The 18,998-nt window shown below is 47.7% G+C and overlaps 1 protein-coding gene across 1 annotated transcript in view; it reads right to left on the reverse strand.

The window, feature by feature from the left end:
• GSR (glutathione-disulfide reductase) overlaps positions 1-18,998 on the reverse strand; it is a 47,582-nt gene that overhangs the window by 19,026 nt on the left and 9,558 nt on the right. Inside the window, exons 2-6 of the mRNA XM_056848931.1 lie at positions 9,878-9,904; positions 8,868-8,956; positions 5,423-5,492; positions 3,360-3,507; positions 1,283-1,337 (exon numbers count right to left, since the gene is read on the reverse strand). Coding sequence (XP_056704909.1) covers positions 1,283-1,337; positions 3,360-3,507; positions 5,423-5,492; positions 8,868-8,956; positions 9,878-9,904 — 389 coding nt within the window. The remainder of the gene's footprint in view (positions 1-1,282; positions 1,338-3,359; positions 3,508-5,422; positions 5,493-8,867; positions 8,957-9,877; positions 9,905-18,998) is intronic.

The raw sequence follows: 18,998 nt of genomic DNA on the forward strand, positions 1-18,998 counted from the left end.
TCCCTCCCAGAATCATCAACTTTTATTATTTTATTTTATTATTTTAAACCTAACTTTGATTTTATTCAGAGCTGATACTATATCGAAATAAAACTTGATTGATTGATTGAAATTACAGTTTTTATTCAACAAAAAAGAAAAAAAGAAAAAACAAGTCCTTAGGTCTTGTTTTTACTATGAAGACAAATTTTTAGGTAATATTCAACCCAAGAGCTCAGTCAGCCCGCTGAAGTCAGTTACCCACTGCATGTGCTATTTATTTCTGAAAAAATGTATTAATGTTTTTAATTTAAGAAGAAGAAGAGTTGGTTTTTATATGCCGACTTTCTCTACCACCTAAGGGAGAATCAAACTGGCTTACAACCACCTTCCCTTCCCCTCCCCACAACAGACACCCCCTGAGGTAGGTGGGGCTGAGAGACCTGTGACTAGCCCAAGGTCACCCAGCTGCCTTCATGTGGAGGAATGGGGAAAACCAACCTGGTTCACCAGATTAGCCTCTGCTGCTAAGTAGCAAGGCAAGTAGCAGAGGACAGGAGAATGATGTGAGCCGCTTTGGGTCCCCATTGGGGGGAGAGGCGGGATATAAATAAAGTAAATAAACAAATAAAACCATTTAAGTGGCTCCTCCTCCAAAGGGAGAACCACTTAAACTGGAGGAAAGCTTCAAACCTGAGCCAAAAAGAAAGGGGTGTAAATATTTTAATTAATAAATACATAAACAAAGTTTGGATCCACCGATGGGAAGTCATCTTGGGATACTACAAGCTGCATTAACGAGTCAACAGCCTGTTTTCTGCAGCTATTCAGGTTTGTTTATAAGAGAGAAAAAGGAAACGGTCTCTATTTATAGAACAAACCCACTTGCAAGAAATACTGAAAACTGAAACACACTAGAGCAGCGGTTCCCAAACTGTGCTCCACGGAGCACTTGGTGCTCCGCGAAACATCTCCAAGTGCTCCGGAAAGAAAAATAAATGAAATAAACGTGACCAAGATCTCAAACTTGTGAATTTTGGCGGCCATGAACTGTGTGTAGGTAAGTATCGAGTAGAAATTATTTCACTCCTGCGGTATGCTGTGAAGCAGCAACTGTAAAGGGTAAGTCAGCATTCACTCTGCCAAACCCAAAGTTTGCCGTCTGCCGCTTATCATATCAGCCCTATATAGGAGATAGGTGAAAATTAGTGCTCTGTGATGAATTTCTCCCCTGAAAAGTGCTCCACAACTCAAAAAGTTTGGGATACTCTGCAGTAGCATGTCCATATTGATTGCATCTTACCTAGGCAGTTCTTCAAGTTCAAAGAACCCGTCGCTGGTAATTCCCAAGCTGGCTCCTGTAAAGCAATTCAGGAGTTTTAGGAACAATATGGCAGCGCATTTGGGAAGTTACTGTCAAGCCCTTGTTAACAAGTGCTAGATCTAGAGTCGCCATGAGTCGGAAGCGACTTGACAGCACTTAACACACACACACACACAGATCTAGGGTGTTGCAACTTGACAAATGGAGCACTGGCTGCAGAGCGCGCAGGGTATGCTCCTTGTACCATCTGGGCCTCCCCATTCCAAAAATTCTGCCTGCTTATTGTGAATTTTTAACTGTCCCCAAGTACAGAGTGCTTTTCTCCAAGGCCAGGTTAAATGCACTGCCATTGGGGGAGTTAGCAGGACCCCTGCCTGAATCAGGAAGACAGTTGAAGTAAGGAACCGAAAACAAAGTGGCAACTCCTCCCCATTCAAATCATTCCTCTTTCATCTTTTAAAATTACTCCTTCCCTGCACTTGGGATTCTTCTGTATGGTTGGCACCACCTTGTACAGCAGTCATGTCGTGGCTACGCCCACCACCCCGATGTCAGAATTCCAAAGGTTCCCACAGGCTCAAAAAGGTTGGGACCCCTGGCTTAACTCCTCCAGAGTTCCTGCTCTGTAACTGAACGTAAGGACAAGTAACATCGTTGGTTTATTTGCTTTATTTATAGCTCACTTTCCTCGCTGAGACTCAAGGCAAATTACAACATTTTAAAAACAGGGCAATGCACAGGCCAAACAATACTCAGACCAGAAGAGGAATTGTGAGGTTTCATAGCCTAGGCAGGGCCTACCAAGTCTACGAACCAAAGATTTTGTATTGCTCTTTAGAATCATAGAATCAGAGCTGGAAGGGACCACCAGGGTCATCTGGTCCAACCCCCTGCACAACGTAGGAAATTCAGAACTACCTCCCCCACACACACACCCAGTGACCCCTACTCCATGCCCAGAAAATGCCCAAGATGCCCTCCCTCTCATGATCTGCCTAAGGTCAAAGAATCCTATATTGCTGGAATGTGTAGCAATTAGCGAGAGAAATGGTCCGGTTACAGGCCCGTTACAGGGCAACACCCCCTTTCTCTCCTATCTGCGCAAATATTATTGATAGTGCAATAAACCATACATCTCCTCGTAATTATTTGCCGAGTTTCATATTTGGATCCAGCCACAGTCTGAACCAATTTCTGTTTTGGAATTTCCCCTTCAGATCAAAGGGTGCAATAAAAGTGGCATTCCTATTCACTGCTTATTGCCTTTGCCTCTTCCTTCCCCCCTGTCCCTTTGTCATCTTGTCTAACGATTAAATTTAAATTGTAAGCTTCCTGGGGCAGGGGCTCTGGGTTTGTTTGTTCGTTTGGGGTTTTTTTGCTTTTATTTATAACCTCATAATTGATAGGGCTTAATGATGACAAAACAGACAATAAAATAGAAGCCCAAGGAATCCCAAGGACCTGTAAAATATGCTTAAGGAGCAGCATAACTTAGCTATCAAGTCAGGTCAAAAACGGCACCGTTAGAAGTCTTACCAGGATGTTGGAATGGAGATTGACATTCCATGTAAACCTGAGATACTCTTGTTAAATTTAGTCCCTAACCGAACTAAAGATAAACGATGTGTGGGGTTACACATGATAACAGCTTGCTAGAATGACCTTTGCCAGACACTGGAAACAAAAAAACGACTCCAAAAATAGAGGAAGGGTTGGTTAAAGTTAAAGAAATATATGTATTAATAAAGTTAACAACACATCAGAAAAATGGTGATACAATGAGCCTAGGTGAGCTATGGTTACGAGCTGTAAATAAAATGGAAAATCTTATAATCAAGGGTGAGAAAGGACAGGGTGCTGCGATGATAGTCTAGCTATTTTACAGAGGACTAAACCATGTTTTTGGTGTGGTAGTATGAATGAGGATATTGGAATAAGTTGTATCTGTTAAATTTTTAAGTTTACATATATATATTGTATTTTAAAGTATGAAGATTGTTGTATGTTTTTGTTGATCTTTATTTAATTGAATAAATTTTTAAAAAAGAAGACTTACCAGGGATCTCATTCTCATCGGGGACCACCGGCTGCCCACCAGTAGCTATCAGGATGTGGGGCGCCGTGTATTTTTTACCATCTACCTCCACCGTGGGTGTGGGATCGGATGTAAACGTCGCATCGCCATGAATGGTTTCTACATGAGCCTAGCAAAATCAATTTTAGATTAAAACGTTAACAGACGTGAACTGAATTAAATACCAGCTAGACAGAGAGTGTGGACTAGGGCGTTTTAGTCACCCCTTTGCCTTCACAGTGTTAAGTGGCTGTGTGTCAAACCCTTTCTCCTCATCTACTGTTTGTCTGATATATGAAGATAACTGAGCCGACTGGGGCGCTCAGAGCTGCCACGTATTTCTGGAGCAAACCCTGAAAGGGGTTTCTAAAACAGAAAGCTGCAGTCTAACAGCTCATTCCTGAGCCTTGCAGCAACCAGGGACAGTGTGGCCGAGGCACTGCTGTGGCGCCTTCAAAGAGGTTTCCCGGCCACCGCAAGGCTTAAAACCCCATTTTAAAAATTTAAATTAAAAAATGGGGGGGGGGGGAACCTGGCACAGCATTGCTGTTTTGGAGGGGGGTGTTCCTGGGCTGGAAGGGGTTAGGAGGTAGCCTACCGGAAGCCCAGCCTCCCGGAACACCCCGGGAACGCCTCCCAGGACACTGGCGGAAGCACTTGTCCATGGGCCACAGTGCCGCGCCAGTCCTGGGGGGCCTCCGCAAGTGGCACTATGCCGGCGTCCGTGACAGTTTGCATGGCACAAGTGACACGGACGCCAGCGTAGAGGGCTGGTCACCTCCTAAGCCCATTCAGCCCCCAGGCTCAGGAATGAGCTTTAAGTGCGTTATCTATGATGGACAGAAACTGGCTTTAATGGAATGGAATCCTGGGAACTATAATTCTGCTGGGGGACTAAAAATTGCCACCGCCTTTAGTGAACTCCAATTCCCAAGATTCTCAGAGGAAAAGTACGATCCTTAAACCAATATAAAACTGATACAAGTTTGCAGTACAGATAGGCCTAAGATGCCCTTCTGTTCAGTATCAGAAGGTCTTTTTACAAACCACATTTAAAATTCTATGCAGGTAGACAGCAACTTGCAAAAAAACTATTTGCTCGTGAACCTAAACACCAACACAGCCAGGGCGGCGTTTTACCATTTCTGCCAGATTAGACTGTTTGGTGCCCTACCTTTCCCCCCGACTCAGCTACGGTGATCCACACAACGGTCACCTCCAGGTTAGACTACTGTTAACTTGCTCTACACAGGGCTGCCCTTAAGACTGCTCTAGAAACTTCAACTGGTCCAGAATGCAGCGGCACGGGTCCTTTCAGGGTCTCCTTCGAGTACCAGATCAGGTTTAAGGTTTTGGTATTCACCTTTGAAGCCCTAAATGGTCATACCTGTGGGACCACCTCTCCCAATATACCCCCTCAAAGAGCACTTCACTCATCTGGTGAAAATCTCTTGGTGATCCTTGGCCCAAAAAGCATCTGGTTGTCCTCGACCAGGGCCTTCCCAGCTCTGGCCTTGGGCCTGGTGGAATGCTATACTCAGTGAGGTTCAGTCCCTGCGGGACTTAAAACAGTTCTGCAGGGCCCGTAAAACTAAGCTGTTCCACCAGGAATATAGTTGAGGGCAGGGATGGTCTTCTATCTAACTGGCCTCCCCTTCTCCCTCCTCTGCTATCTCCCCACAAATAGTAAGTTTGTTTTTGTTGGTCTGGTATTATGTATTTTATATGCTGCTGTGATAGAAACGGGCATCTGGGTTTTATAGGTTTTATTGTTACACCTATGAATTGGGCTTGATTTTAGAGTGTCTTAACAGGCTGTGAGCCGCTCTGAGCCGGGCCGGGCCAGAAAAGAGCGGCCTAAAAATCAAATAAATCAAATAAATAAACAAAATGTTTTATCAGTGACAAGTCAGTTTGTCTCAAAGGGATAAGATGAACCAACTGAGAACTCTTTTTCCTGTTAGGAAACCTACGCAGTTATAGCAGTGAAGGAGTTTTTGGAGGCATAGGGCTGGCTGAGGAGCAAAACAGGAACGTTTACAAACCTTGTTCAAATTATTTTGATAGATCTCATTCAGCCGCTTCACATAAGCATCACGCTTTTCTTTAATTACTCTGCAATAGAATGTGAGTTTGGTGTCACTAAATTCTCTCTCTCGCACTAGAGAGGCCATAGTTGAAAACCAGGGCCTCTTTCTCAACCCCCATGGGCTAGGCACACAGAAGTTTATGAAGAACACAGTCAAACCAGAAGACAGATCTTTCTTTCTTTAACTAGATGCAAACTTCTTTAATGTACTGGCTAACAACTACCATTGGCTGAGCTGCTGTGATGTCAGAACTTCTTCCCAGTAGATTGTACTAAATTGCATCAGGTATCTCTACCATTCCAAATGATGCAAATCTACAGCTGTAGCAGCTCCCTTGCCTCGTATTTGAACGGCTTGGTTCCGGGCAGTGAACATGCCAATAGTGATCAGACGGCACTGGGTTCCTACTGTTATGTTTACTTCATAGGAATCATACCCTTTGAATACATTCACGTCATTCACAATGGATTGAAATCTGAGGCTATGGGCGGTCACATTTGTGTAAACGGGGTCTTTTTAAGAGAGCCAGAAACGCACCCGGAGCTGTTTTCTCAGTGCTCACGTCTATCGTGTAACAATGAAGCCAATAGATTATGCACTACCGACAGCCAGTGTGGTGTAATGGTTAAGATCAGTGGACTTGAATCTGGAGAACCAGGCTTGATTCCCCAGTCCCCCAGCATGGCATAGTGGTTAAGAGCGGTGGTTTGGAGGGGTGGAGTCTGATCCGGAGAACCGGGTTTGATTCCCCACTCCTACACACGAAACCAGCTGGGTGACCTTGCGAAGCCAGCTGGGTGACCTTGGGCCAGTCACGCTCTCTCTGCCCCACCTACCTCACAGGTTGTTTGCTGTGGGGAGGGGAAGGTGATTGTAAGCTGGTTTGATTCTGCCTTAAGTGGTAGAGAAAGTCAGCATATAAAAAACCAACTCTTCTTCTCTTCTTCCACATGAAGCCTGCTGGGTTACCTTGGGCTAGTCACAGTTCTCCCAGGACTCTCTCAGCCCCACCTACCTCACAAGGTGTCTGCTGTGGGGAGGGGAAGGGGAGGTGATTGTTAAGCTGGTTTGATTCTGCCTTAAGTGGTAGAGAAAGTCGGCATATAAAAACCAACTCTTCTTCTCTTCTTTCACATGAAGCCTGCTGGGTGACCTTGGGCTAGTCACAGTTCTCACAGAACTCTCTCAGCCTCACCTACCTCACAATGTGTCTGTTGTGGGAAGGGGAAGGGAAGGTGATTGTACGCCGCTTTGAGACTCCTTAAAGGTAGAGAAAAGCAATATATAAAAACCAACTCTTCTTCTTTTACTACTTCAGCTACTGGGGTGGGGGGCTGCATGTTCTTTCCCTCTTCCTTCTGGGAAACAAATTCTCCAGTGACATCAGAGAAGAAGACTTGGTTTTTATATGCTGACTTTCTCTACCACTGAAGGGAGAATTAAACTGGCTTACAATCACCTTCCTTTCCTCTCCCCTCAACAGACACCCTGTGAGGCAGGTGGGGCTGAGAGAGCTCTAAGAAAGCTGTGACTACTTCAACGTCACCCAACTGACTTCATGTGTAGGAGTGGGGAAACCATCCCGGTTCACCAGATTAAATCACACCGCTCCAAACCACACCACGCTGGTGTAGCAAGGTAGCAAATGAGGACCCCTGATCACTCACTGCCCACCTGCTAGCTGCAGAACAGCAGCAGGTAAGAGAACAAAGGAAAGAGAAAGCCCTGCATCTGGATCTTCTTTTCCTCATCTCCTGCCATCTCCTGCTCCTGGCAGATTCTCCAAAAGGAGTAGGTACAGCCACCCAACCTCTGTAGCAAACAGTTTGATTGCTGCAGCCACACTGGTGTTTCCTGCAGCAAAAAAACCCCCACCAAAGCACAAATGAGAGTGCCATGTTCCCTAAATGCTTCTGTATACATGCTAGGGAGTCCTAACTGGCTGTGAGTCCCTGGAGCTCGCACACTGTTAAGAAATGAAGAATTTTACATGTTAGCTGTGGGAAGCTCCACTGTCATCAAGGAAAACCCTATCTTATACTTAATTCCAAACCTGGTCCCACGGATGTGGATCAAAAAATCTGCACAATGGGGCCACGTATGGGTTGGGAAGGTATTTCTGTAAGCTAGGGAATTCCCAGGTTTGTGGAAAGATCTGAAACGTGACATTAAAAAGGGGTGGTGGTGGGGAAAAATAAGCGTAAAATGGTTAAAGTGATGAAATGTTGCAAGACTACGAGTAATCTCAACAGCCATTTTGGATTGCCTAGGCAACCACAGTACAGATCACCAATGCCTGCAGTTGCCTAGGCAACCTAAAATGGCTGCCAAGATCTTGTGAGGTAGTCTCATGAGATTTCAGTGGTAATTTACTTCACCATTAAAGTGAAAGACTGTCAGTGGGGGGAGAGAAAGAATAGGCCAGTATGAAGACTGTGATGGGGGGGGAGGCAGAGCCAGGAGGGAAAGAAGATGGAGCAAAAGGGTGGGAACCAAATTCCACTCCCCTGCGAGTTGTATGGGTCTCCTTTCTGTGTAATCAAATGAACCGTGAAGAGGCTCTTCACCGTTACTGCCACTTAAAAGGTAAAGGTAGTCGCCTGTGCAAGCACCGGGTCATTCCTGAGCCATGGGATGACGTCACATCCCAACATTTACTAGGCAGACTATGTATCCAGGGTGGTTTGCTGTTGCCTTCTCCAATCATCTACACTTTACCCCCAGCAAGCTGGGTACTCATTTTACCGACCTCGGAAGGATGGAAGGCTTGAGCCGGCTACCTGAAACAGACTTCCATCGGGATCGAACTCAGGTTGTGAGCGGAGCTTGGACTGCAGTACTACAGCTTACCATCCTGCGCCACGGGGCTTATTACTGCCACTTAACTGGCTTTCAGACTAATAGGGCTAAATCTCCCATCAGCAGAATGGAACTTTCCTGCCTCCCTTTCCCACTGCAGCTTGGAATGTCCTCAAAATGCTGCTCTTGGTGTATCAGGAACAACATGAGGGAAGTCTGTACTAGCAGGAAGGGAGAATTGGTGGAAACTGCCAATTCAGTCTGTATCCAACCCTTGATTTTTATTTCAGACCCTTCCAATCAAAGAGATCTGTAACCAGAGGTGGCTTCCCATAAAACATTTTAAACTTTTTACAGGGCTGCAAATGCAGAATAAACTTTTGAATACCTTGCACTGTCAAAGTGAGACCCTTCAAACACAAGCAAGACACTCGGGGCACCAGTGTATCATACACACAACCACAAAAGGACAGAAGTTATAACACCAAGAGAAGAACGCTGTATTTATTACCCCAGCACAAGGGCTGCTAGGACGGTTAACCAACTGACGGCACTCGCTTACCAACACAGGTAGAATTTCAGAGCGTAACCTCGGACTTACCGCCAGTTAAATTTCACATTGGCTACTTGGAAGCCATAATCTGCATGGTCATGGATGAATTCGGTGTGGACAGCTGTATTCCACATCACCTTTTGGAGGAAACACCCAGAACAGCATAAAAATTAACGGGGGGAAATAGAACACTGCCAATACAGGAGGGCAGGAAGGTTTGCATCAGTGTTTGGCTCTCATGGCTCTTTCTTGCATGCCCAGGGTAGTGCCGATCGCCACCTTGGGGTCAGGAAGCAATTCTCCTCCAGGCCAGATTGGCCAGGGATCCTGGAGGGATTTTTTGTGGTTGCTATCTTCTGGGTGTGGAGTAGGAGTCACTGGGGGTGTGGAGGGGAGGTAGTTGTGAATTTCCTGCATTGAGCAGGGGGTTGGACCAGATGACCCTCGTGGTCCCTTCCAACTCTATGATTCTATGAATTATTGTATTATACAATACAGCAGGTGTTTGGGGAGTGGGGGGGCAGAGAAATGCTTGCAGGGACCTGTTTGGGGGGCAGTGACTGAGATAAGCTGCTCCATTTGTGACCCACTAAGACAAATGCTATTCGCCTGCCCAGCACTTGGCATGGTACTCTGCCGTCCCAGGCAGGCTGCAGAAGCCAGGTCTACCGAGCCCCTTCTGGGATTGCCTTATTTGGCTGGTAGGCTGAGTCTAGCATGGTGGGTCACAAACTGTTCGGACTAGGACTGGACAGTCTTACCGATGGTTCTCTAAAAAGTAATCGAGGCATCAGTGGTCACCAGAACTGGGTTTATTGGAATACAACTAACTGAAAAGGCACAACTGCCCCTCCCTATATCTAACCTCCTCCAGTAATGGTCAAAAGACCCGAGCCTCTCCTTTCCTGGGAGTCTCTGGGACTTGACCTTAAAGCAGTAGTCCCAATATTGCACCATGTCCTACTCTAACAAGTACCCACGCTGAATTTTCACTCCTTCAACCAAGAATCTCCCCTCTTTATAAAACACACAGCATTTTAAAGTTCTTTTTTTTTTACCTTTTTAGGTACACATCCAACATTCACCTAGAAAATAAAAATAAATGGAAGAGTGTCAAAAGCCAGTACTATTAAGAGACAAACTATAAGGCATGCAAGGAATCTGTGATAAGAGCTCCTGAAGTCTTTAAGCCTCCAAAAGTAGTGGCCGAGGGGAGGGATTTGGACTGAGGCCATAACACTGCCCTCTCCACATGCAGAAATTTTCAAGTGTTGCGCTTTGGTTTCTTCTGAGGAACGAAGAGCAGCTATTCACCTGCATACACTGAGATATCAGAAGGATGAGGCTTAATCTTTCTGTTCTCTGAGCGTCTGCAAGATCCGACAACTAGCCAATCCCTGCTCCGCAACCTTGTCCTCGGCCCTGTGAAACTGTGTTGAGAACTGGTTTTACTAGCACTAGATCACACCATCACTACAAGGGGGAGGGCATAAAATAGAAGTTATTAAATAATGCATCGTGTGAAGAAAGCAGGGAGAGAAAACTTCTCCCTTTCCATTGGAATTCAGACCAAAAAAAAAAAATCTTCACTCAAGGCACAATTTATAGAATTCACTGCCTTGATGTAAGGTTGGCCACTAGCTTAGATGTCTTGAAAAGGGGACTGGACACATTTGTGGAGGAACTATCTATCAATGGCTATGAGCCCTGGCAACTAAACAGAACTACTGGAACCAGGATGCTAGACACATGGATCTTTGAGCTGATCCAGCAGGGCTCTTTTTAATAGCCTTGTTGTTAAGCTAGGCCAGATGTCAGCGCTTGGATGGAGCTTTCTTTGGGAGCTCCATGCAAGCCTCTCTGTAGTCGTCCAAAGGGCAGAAAACAACACATAATGAAGAAATTGGGATGAAATCAGGAAGTGGGCATAAACTGTGTGTGTGTGTGTGTGTGTGTGTGTGTGTGTGTGTGTGTGTGTGTGTGTGTGTGTGCGTGTGTGTGTGAAGTGCCGTCAAGTTGCTTCTGACTCATGGCGACCCTATGAATCAATGTCCCCCCAAACGTTCTATCATTAACAGCCTTGCTCAGGTCTTTCAAATTGAGAGTCGTGGTTTCCTTTATTGAGTCGATCCATCTCGTTGTGTCTTCCTCTTTTCCTGCTGCCCTAGCATTATTGTATTTTCCAGTGACTCTTGTCTTCTCATAATGTGACCAAAATACGACAGCCTCAGTTTAGTCATTTCAGCTTCTAGGGTCAGTTCAGGCTTGATTTGATCCATAACCTAACCGATTTGTTTTTTTTGGCAGTCCACCGTATCCATAACACTCTCCTCCAACACCACATTTCAAAGGAATCTACTTTTTTCTGTCAGCTTTCTTCATTGTCCAGCTTTTTATATACCGACTTTCTCTACCACTTAAGGAAGAATCAAACCAGCTTACAATCACCTTCCCTTCCCCTCCCCACATCAGACACCCTGTGAGGGAGGTGAGGCTGAGAGAGCTCTAAGAGAGCTGTGACTAGCCCAAGGTGACCCAGCTGGCTTCCTGTGTAGGAGTGGGGGAAACAAACCCGGTTCTCCAGATTAGAGTCCACCGCTCCAAACCACCGCTCTTAACCACACTCTCGCCTGTCTTCCTTGCTCAACAAGTGGCATTTCTCATTTTGTGACGACACTGACTTGTTCAACCCAGTCGCTCTAAAAAAATCCCCTCTTCCCATTGCATCATCTTACAAGGCTAACTTCCTTGTGCTGTTTCCCGGCAAGAGAAATGCACCATTTGGTTTTTTTTAAAAAAGGTATAAAAAGTAAGAAATCCTAAACAATTCCAAAATCTCTCCAGAACTCTTTTCTTTCTTTCTGGCTATTTGAACTTAAGTCTTCTCAATCTTATCTCGTAGAAATATCTTCATCTCCATGACCCTGTCAAACTCAATCTTGCAGACTGATTCAGGGCTTCAGTCTTTGCACAGGCATGGATACCTTTTACAAGCTAGTCAGAATCCTCTCCTCCGCCTTGACAAGCCGCTTCCGACTCATGGCGACCCTATGAATGAAAGTCCTCCAAAATGTCCTACCTTTGACAGCCTTGCTCAGATCTTGCAAATTGAAGGCTGTGGCTTCCTTCATTGAGTCAATCCATCTCTTGTTGGGTCTTCCTCTTTTCCTGCTGTCCTCAACTTTTCCTAGCATGACTGTCTTTTCCAGTGACTCTTGTCATCTCAGGATGTGACCAAAATACGATAGCCTCAGTTTAGTCATTTTAGCTTCTAGGGTCAGTTCAGGCTTGATTTGATCTAGAACCCACTGATTTGTTTTTTTGCCAGTCCACGGAATCCATAACACTCTCCTCCAACACCACATTTCAAAGGAATCTATTTTCTTCCTATCAGCTTTCTTCACTGTCCAGCTTTCACACCCATACATAGTAATAGGGAATACGATGGAATGAATTAATCTAGTCTTGGTGGCCAGTGACACATCCTTACACTTCAAAATCTTTTCTAGCTCCTTCATGGCTGCCCTTCCCAGTCTCAATCTCTTTCTGATTTCTTGGCTGCAGTCTCCCTTTTGGTTGATGGTGGAGCCAAAGAATAGAAAGTCTTGAACAGTTTCAATTTCCTCATTGTCAACCTTAAAGTTGTATAATTCTCCTGTAGTCATTACTTTTGTTTTCTTGATGTTCAGCTATAGTCCTGCTTTGGCACTTTCTCTTTTAACTTTCAGCAGTAGTCATTTCAAATCTTCACTATTTTCTGCCAATAATGTAGTGTCATCAGCATATCTCAAATTATTAATGTTCCTCCCTCCAATTTTCACCTTCATCTAACTCTAATCCAGCTTTCCTAATTATATGTTCTGCATATAGATTGAAGAGATAGGGAGATAAAATACATCCTTGTCTGACACCTTTGCCAATTGGAAACCATGTCAGGCTGCTATCTCGGTTTCGTTATTGCCTCTGTCTCTGTGCTGTATTGTCTGCCCCCCAAGGTCGCATACCTAGGCCTGGGAACTCAGCTCCTGGGAAACTGTATTCATGCGTGTAATCTCCCGCCTTTCCTGCCTTATAATATCTCCCAGCTAGTGAGCCTTTCATAGCTGTCATTTTATTCGTTTGCACTGTATGCCTATTTGATCAGTAAAAGCCATCTGTTTGGACTCTATATGACTTTGTGGTGATTTCTGGTTCTGTGGGCCAAGGGCTGACATTATGACAGCTATCACTCATCTTCACCGTTCTCCTAGCCAGGCTGGAGCCCAGGGGGGTTCGCCTGCCACTTGGATGGGAGCTGTGCAGCTCTCCAGGTGATCTACTACCCTGGAGCCCTTCTCAGAGGACCCTACTCTGTTACAAGACTTAATCGCTGAACTTTTCCGGACGACCCGAGAGGTTTGCCGCTTGAGGGGACTGGTACAGGCGCAGTGGCAATCTCTTACAGGACGTCTCTGGATGTTAACATCGGAGGATACTGATGCTCGTTTAGATCTTCAGGACTTGGATCAATTACTGGACGATGCCCGATTGGCGACTGAGGATTTACAAATATTAACTGGACTTTTGGATAATCTTATTTCTCGACAAACTCTTTCTACCATGGCGGGAGCCCCGCCGGAGGGTTTTTCCCTGATCCCGGATGCGGCCAGCTGCCAAGCTGAGGCCAAGCGAGTCGCTATTAGCACCGCTCTTCTCCTTGTGGAATGTACAAAGGACACCCCGGTAGCCACCTTGGCTCAAGTTTTGACCCCGACGTTTGGAGCCGAGGCATCCGCACTGGCGGTTCGAGTACAACCTCTGCTGGGCGGGGAACCTGACCCCATACTCTTGCTCCTCGAGACAGAACTTTTGCCGCGCATTACGGCAGAGGCTGCCCTAAGACTTGAGAATGCCAAAGTTCTTGCGGATCAGCAAGCCGCCGAAGCGGCTAGGGTCGCAAGAGAGAGAGAGGCGGCGGAAGCAGCCAGGGCGGCTGCAGCAAGGATTAGGAATCAGGCGAACGTGGACACGCGCCCCAAGGACTATGTACTGGGACTATCAGGTCTGACTTTTTCCCCGGCGTTTGTCCCGTCGCGTGCGACCCAACGCGCACGCCGTTTGGCGGACCGACGTCGAGACTCAGATGAGTCTGAAGACGAGGATTTATATGGGGATAGCTCTCAATGGGCCACGAGCTTCCGAACCAGTAAGCCTCATCTTACTGGTGGCCCAAGTGAGGAGGTTCATCTTTTACGAGCCCAGAATCGGGAGCTCTCCGACCGTGTTGATCAACTCCAGGAAGTAATGGAACTTATGCTTCAAGAGAACAGGCAATTACAACAAACCCTGATAGCTCTGAGACAGCCCGTTCCGATACCGGGTCCGGGGGTACCCGTACAACCACCCGCTAATGTGCCTGCTCCACCCTTGCCTCCTGGAGCTCCTGTTGCTCCTCCGCCCGGGCCACCCGTGCAACCGGGTCAACCCGCGCCCGGCCCTTGGAAGCAACTCAAATTGAGGACTACGTATGACGGATCTCTTGAGACTTTGCCTTGTTTCTTGCATCAAGTGGACAGTTATATGCGAGAACAAGGTCAACTTTTCCCCACGGAAGATAGCCGGGTGCGGTACGTAGCTTCCCTCCTGACAGGCAAAGCGGCTGACTGGATGGTCCTCCAGTTTGACACCCGCTCTCGTGCGATTCGTTCCCTCAACAACTTCATGACTGCCCTGAGAAGGAGGTTTGAGGACCCCTTCCTGGGGGAAAGAGCCAAAACGGAACTCTTACAATTAAAACAAGGCTCTGCTACAGTTCGGGAATTTGCCGATGAATTTCAGCGACTGGCAAGTAAAATTGTAGGTTGGCCCGAGACCACCCTAATCCATCATTTCAGGGAAGCCTTGCATCCTGACATTCTGAACTGGTCTTACATGCGGGGCGATCCCGATACCCTCGAAGGCTGGATCCTATTAGCCGAGGAAGTGGAAAGCCGCCGCCGCTTTATTTCTCTCGTCCGTCAAAAGCACAAGGAGAAGGGCACCCAAAAGCCTCAACCCAAGGCACCACTGCTCGTCCCACGAAATCCCCCACGTCCGCTCCAGGAACGTGAAGCCCGATTTCAGAGGGGTGCCTGTCTTACATGCGGAGAAATGGGCCACTTTGCAGCCGTTTGCCCACGCCGCCAGGAATTATTTCGTCCCAGCACGACAACCCGCGCCCGAGGTCGTCCACCACGCAGAGGCACCGCGGCCACCCGCAGCGCAGCTCCGGGAAGGCCCACACCCTCTGCACTCCATGCCGGGGACCCAGCCTCCCTGCCTGCTTCCAACGACCCCGCCGGGTCTCGGATTACAAGTGCCCCATTGGGGGACAGCTTTCCCTCTTCGGATGAGGAAAATCCTTGGATGTCTCCAGCCTTAAACCTGGAATCTCCCCTCGACTTGTCAAAAAACGGCTCCGGTCTGTGGTGAATGGAGCATCTCCACAGACCTCTCAGGATCTTCCTATCAAACCGAATGCTCCTACCAAAATCAAAGAAGTGGACTCCACCGTCTACGTGGATGCAGTTTTACAACAACTTAACGGAGGTCCACAAATCCCCGTCAAAGCACTAATTGACTCCGGTTGCTGTCGCACTCTCATAAGCGAAGCCACGTTTGCTGCACTCAAAGCCGACTCAGAGGCTTTACCCGCCCCCGTCCAATTTGCTCAAATGGACGGGAGCCAATTCCAGGGGGGTCCAGTTGATCACCGCACCATAGGGGTGGCAATGGGAATTGGTTCCCACTGGGAACAAATAGACTTCACTATAGCTCCTATCCGATTTGAAGTGGTCTTGGGAATTAACTGGATTAAAGGACATAGTCCCAGTATTGATTGGGAAACAAACACTATCTCTTTCGCTAGTCCCACCTGCGACCAGCATCGGCAAAACTTTGCTCTGCCATTTCCGCCCGTTCCAGCATTAACCTCTACTGCCCCAGTACCACCAGCTCTACCCGCTGTATACCGGGACTTTGAAGATGTCTTCAACCTTAGGGAATGTGATGCCTTACCCCCCCACCGAGCCTCAGACTGTGCGATTGAAGTAGTAAAGGACTGCACATTAACCAAAAGTAAGATTTACCCTATGAGCGCTTCCGAGCGCACTGTCCTCCGGGACTTTTTGGACAAAAACCTCGCCAGAGGGTTCATTCGCCCTTCGAATGCCCCAAACTCGGCCCCCGCGTTTTTCGTCCGGAAAAAAGAGGGCGACCTTCGCCTGTGCATTGACTTCAGAAAGCTCAATGCGGTTACCCAGACCAACGCCTATCCTATCCCATTAATATCGGATATTTTGGGACAATTACAGGAAGGCCGTGTGTTCTCTAAATTAGACTTGGTGGAAGCCTACTACCGAGTCCGTATCCGCGAAGGAGATGAACACCTCACTGCCTTCTCTAGCTGTTTCGGAATGTATGAATTCCTTGTAATGCCATTCGGATTAAAGGGGGCCCCGGGGGTCTTCATGCAACTCATCAATGAAATCCTACATGACCTTCTATATCGTGGGGTGGTGGTCTACTTAGATGACATTCTCATTTATTCGAAAACTATGGACGAGCATGTGACTCTGGTCAGAGAAGTTCTTCAACGCCTGCGTAACCATCAACTGTTCGCTAAACTAGCTAAGTGTGAATTTCACCAAAGCAAACTCACGTTTTTGGGATACATCATCTCCCATCAAGGTCTTCGCATGGACCCCGCCAAAGTCCAAGCCGTCCTCGATTGGACTCCCCCCACCAACCGTAAGCAAGTACAGCAATTTCTGGGATTTGCAAACTTCTATCGGGGATTCATCCCTAACTTCGCCCAAGTGGCTCTACCCATTACAGACCTGCTGAAAACTAAGGGAAAAATAAGCTCGGCTACCTTGCCCTCCGCAAAAATCCTATGGACTGAGCAATGCCAAGCCGCCTTTCTGGCCCTCAAACGCCTCTTCACTTCGGAGCCGGTGCTACGGCACCCAGACCCAAATCAAATGTTCATTGTGCAAGTCGATGCTTCCGATGTAGCCATGGGAGGGGCTCTCCTCCAGCAAGGACCGGACGGTCTTCTTCACCCTTGCGCTTACTTTTCAAAAAAATTTGCGCACGCCCAACTAAACTGGCCCATCTGGGAGAAAGAGGCCTCTGCGGTTCATCATGCACTAACTTTATGGCGGCAATTCTTGGAAGGGTCTAAAGTACCCTTTGAAGTTTGGACCGATCACAAAAATCTAGCTGCCCTCACGGGGTCCCATAAGCTATCGGCGAAACAACAATGGTGGGCGGAGTTCTTTGCTCAGTTCCGTTTCACCCTGAAGCACGTCCCTGGGAAGCAGAACGTTCTCGCGGATGCCCTCTCCCGTTTACCACAATATCCGGTAAAACTCGAAAGACCCACCAACTCTCTGTTCACCCCTATGCAACGTGGAGCCCTACCTATGCTGGCTGTGCAAACCCGATCCCAGCATCAGCACACCTTCCCTAACTCGCAAGCTCCGCCAGCCCAACCGGCTGCCCAGCCGCCACCGCAACAGACCGGAGTTCCCGCCCCTCCTACCCCTCCGACCGCTCAGCCGCCTGCAGTCTGCGCGCCGCCGCACGTAAGCACTAACCCTATAACTGTTTCTCAGACCGACGGGGGGGCTCCCTCCAAAATCCCCATCTCCGAATCCTTTTTAACTGTCCTTCGGGACCAGTGCCTTTTAGAACGTTCCGCTCATACCCTACCTCCTGGTGTTTTGGAACAAGGGGGGTCCTGGTACAAAGACTCAAAATTGTATGTACCCAAAGCTCTCCGGAAGGACGTTTTACATTTAGCTCATGGAGCCAAAACAGCTGGGCACTTTGGGTTTCTGAAGACCCTTCACTTATTGCGCAGACAGTTCTGGTGGGGGGGAATGCGTTCCGACATTGACTCCTTCATCCGCAGCTGTCCCGTTTGTGCCGCTGCGAAACGATCGCAGGGCAAACACCCGGGACTGCTACAACCTCTTGAAACGCCCAGCAGACCTTGGGAAGTGATCGCTATGGACTTCATGACTGATCTCCCTCTCAGTGGGGGTAAAACTGTGTTGTGGGTTGTTACTGATTTGTTTTCTAAGCAAATACATTTGATTCCATGCGCAGGGATCCCCTCTGCTCAAAAACTGGCCCGCCTCTTCGTGACGCATATCTTTCGTTTACATTCGTTTCCGCGTAAAATAATTTGTGACCGCGGAAGTGGTTTCGTTTCTAAGTTTTGGAAAGCTTTCCTCAAGTTGGTGGGGGTGGAACAGGGATTGTCTAGTGCATACCATCCTCAAACTGATGGTCAAACTGAACGTGTCAATGCTGTACTTGAATGTTATTTGCGTTGTTATGTTAACTACCACCAGGATAACTGGGTGGAACTGTTACCTTTAGCAGAATATGCCTACAATAATGCCATGCATCAATCCACAGGTTTTAGCCCGTTTTTTGCTGTATATGGACAAGATTTCAGTCCCATCGCTCCTACAGATGATGTAGAGGGGGAGGGGAACCCCGACATTGCCTCCTGGGCACACGCCCTCCGTACCACTTGGCCCTGGCTCGTTAGCAACCTCGACCGGGCCAAACGTAAATACAAAGCGCAAGCTGACAAACATCGCTCCCCCGGGGGTGACCTGCAAGTGGGTGCTTTGGTTTACCTTTCCACCAAAAATCTCCGTTCCACCCAACCGTGCCATAAGCTCAGCGCCAAATTCATTGGCCCTTTCCCCATTACTCGGGTCATAAACCCTGTCACAGTGGAACTGGCTCTCCCCAAATCCTTGAGGCGTGTGCATCCTGTTTTCCACATAAGCCTCCTCAAACCCCATATTGCTTCTCCACGGTGGCATCCGGACCCACCGCCTGCGCAACCCATCATGGTGGGGGGGGAAGAACACTTCGAAGTCTCCAAGATCCTCGACTCCCGTATTCACCATGGCAATCTGCAATATCTAGTTCGTTGGAAACATTTCCCCCCTGCCTATGACGAATGGGTGCGCGCACGGGATGTCTCCGCCCCCGACCTCGTCGACGCCTTTCACATTGCTTACCCGGACAGGCCAGCCCCCTTGCGAACTGGGAGGGGGCCTTGAAGGGAGCAGAATGTCAGGCTGCTATCTCGGTTTCGTTATTGCCTCTGTCTCTGTGCTGTATTGTCTGCCC

This window comes from Euleptes europaea, chromosome 4 (assembly GCF_029931775.1).
Source record: "Euleptes europaea isolate rEulEur1 chromosome 4, rEulEur1.hap1, whole genome shotgun sequence".
Taxonomy (NCBI): domain Eukaryota; kingdom Metazoa; phylum Chordata; class Lepidosauria; order Squamata; family Sphaerodactylidae; genus Euleptes; species Euleptes europaea.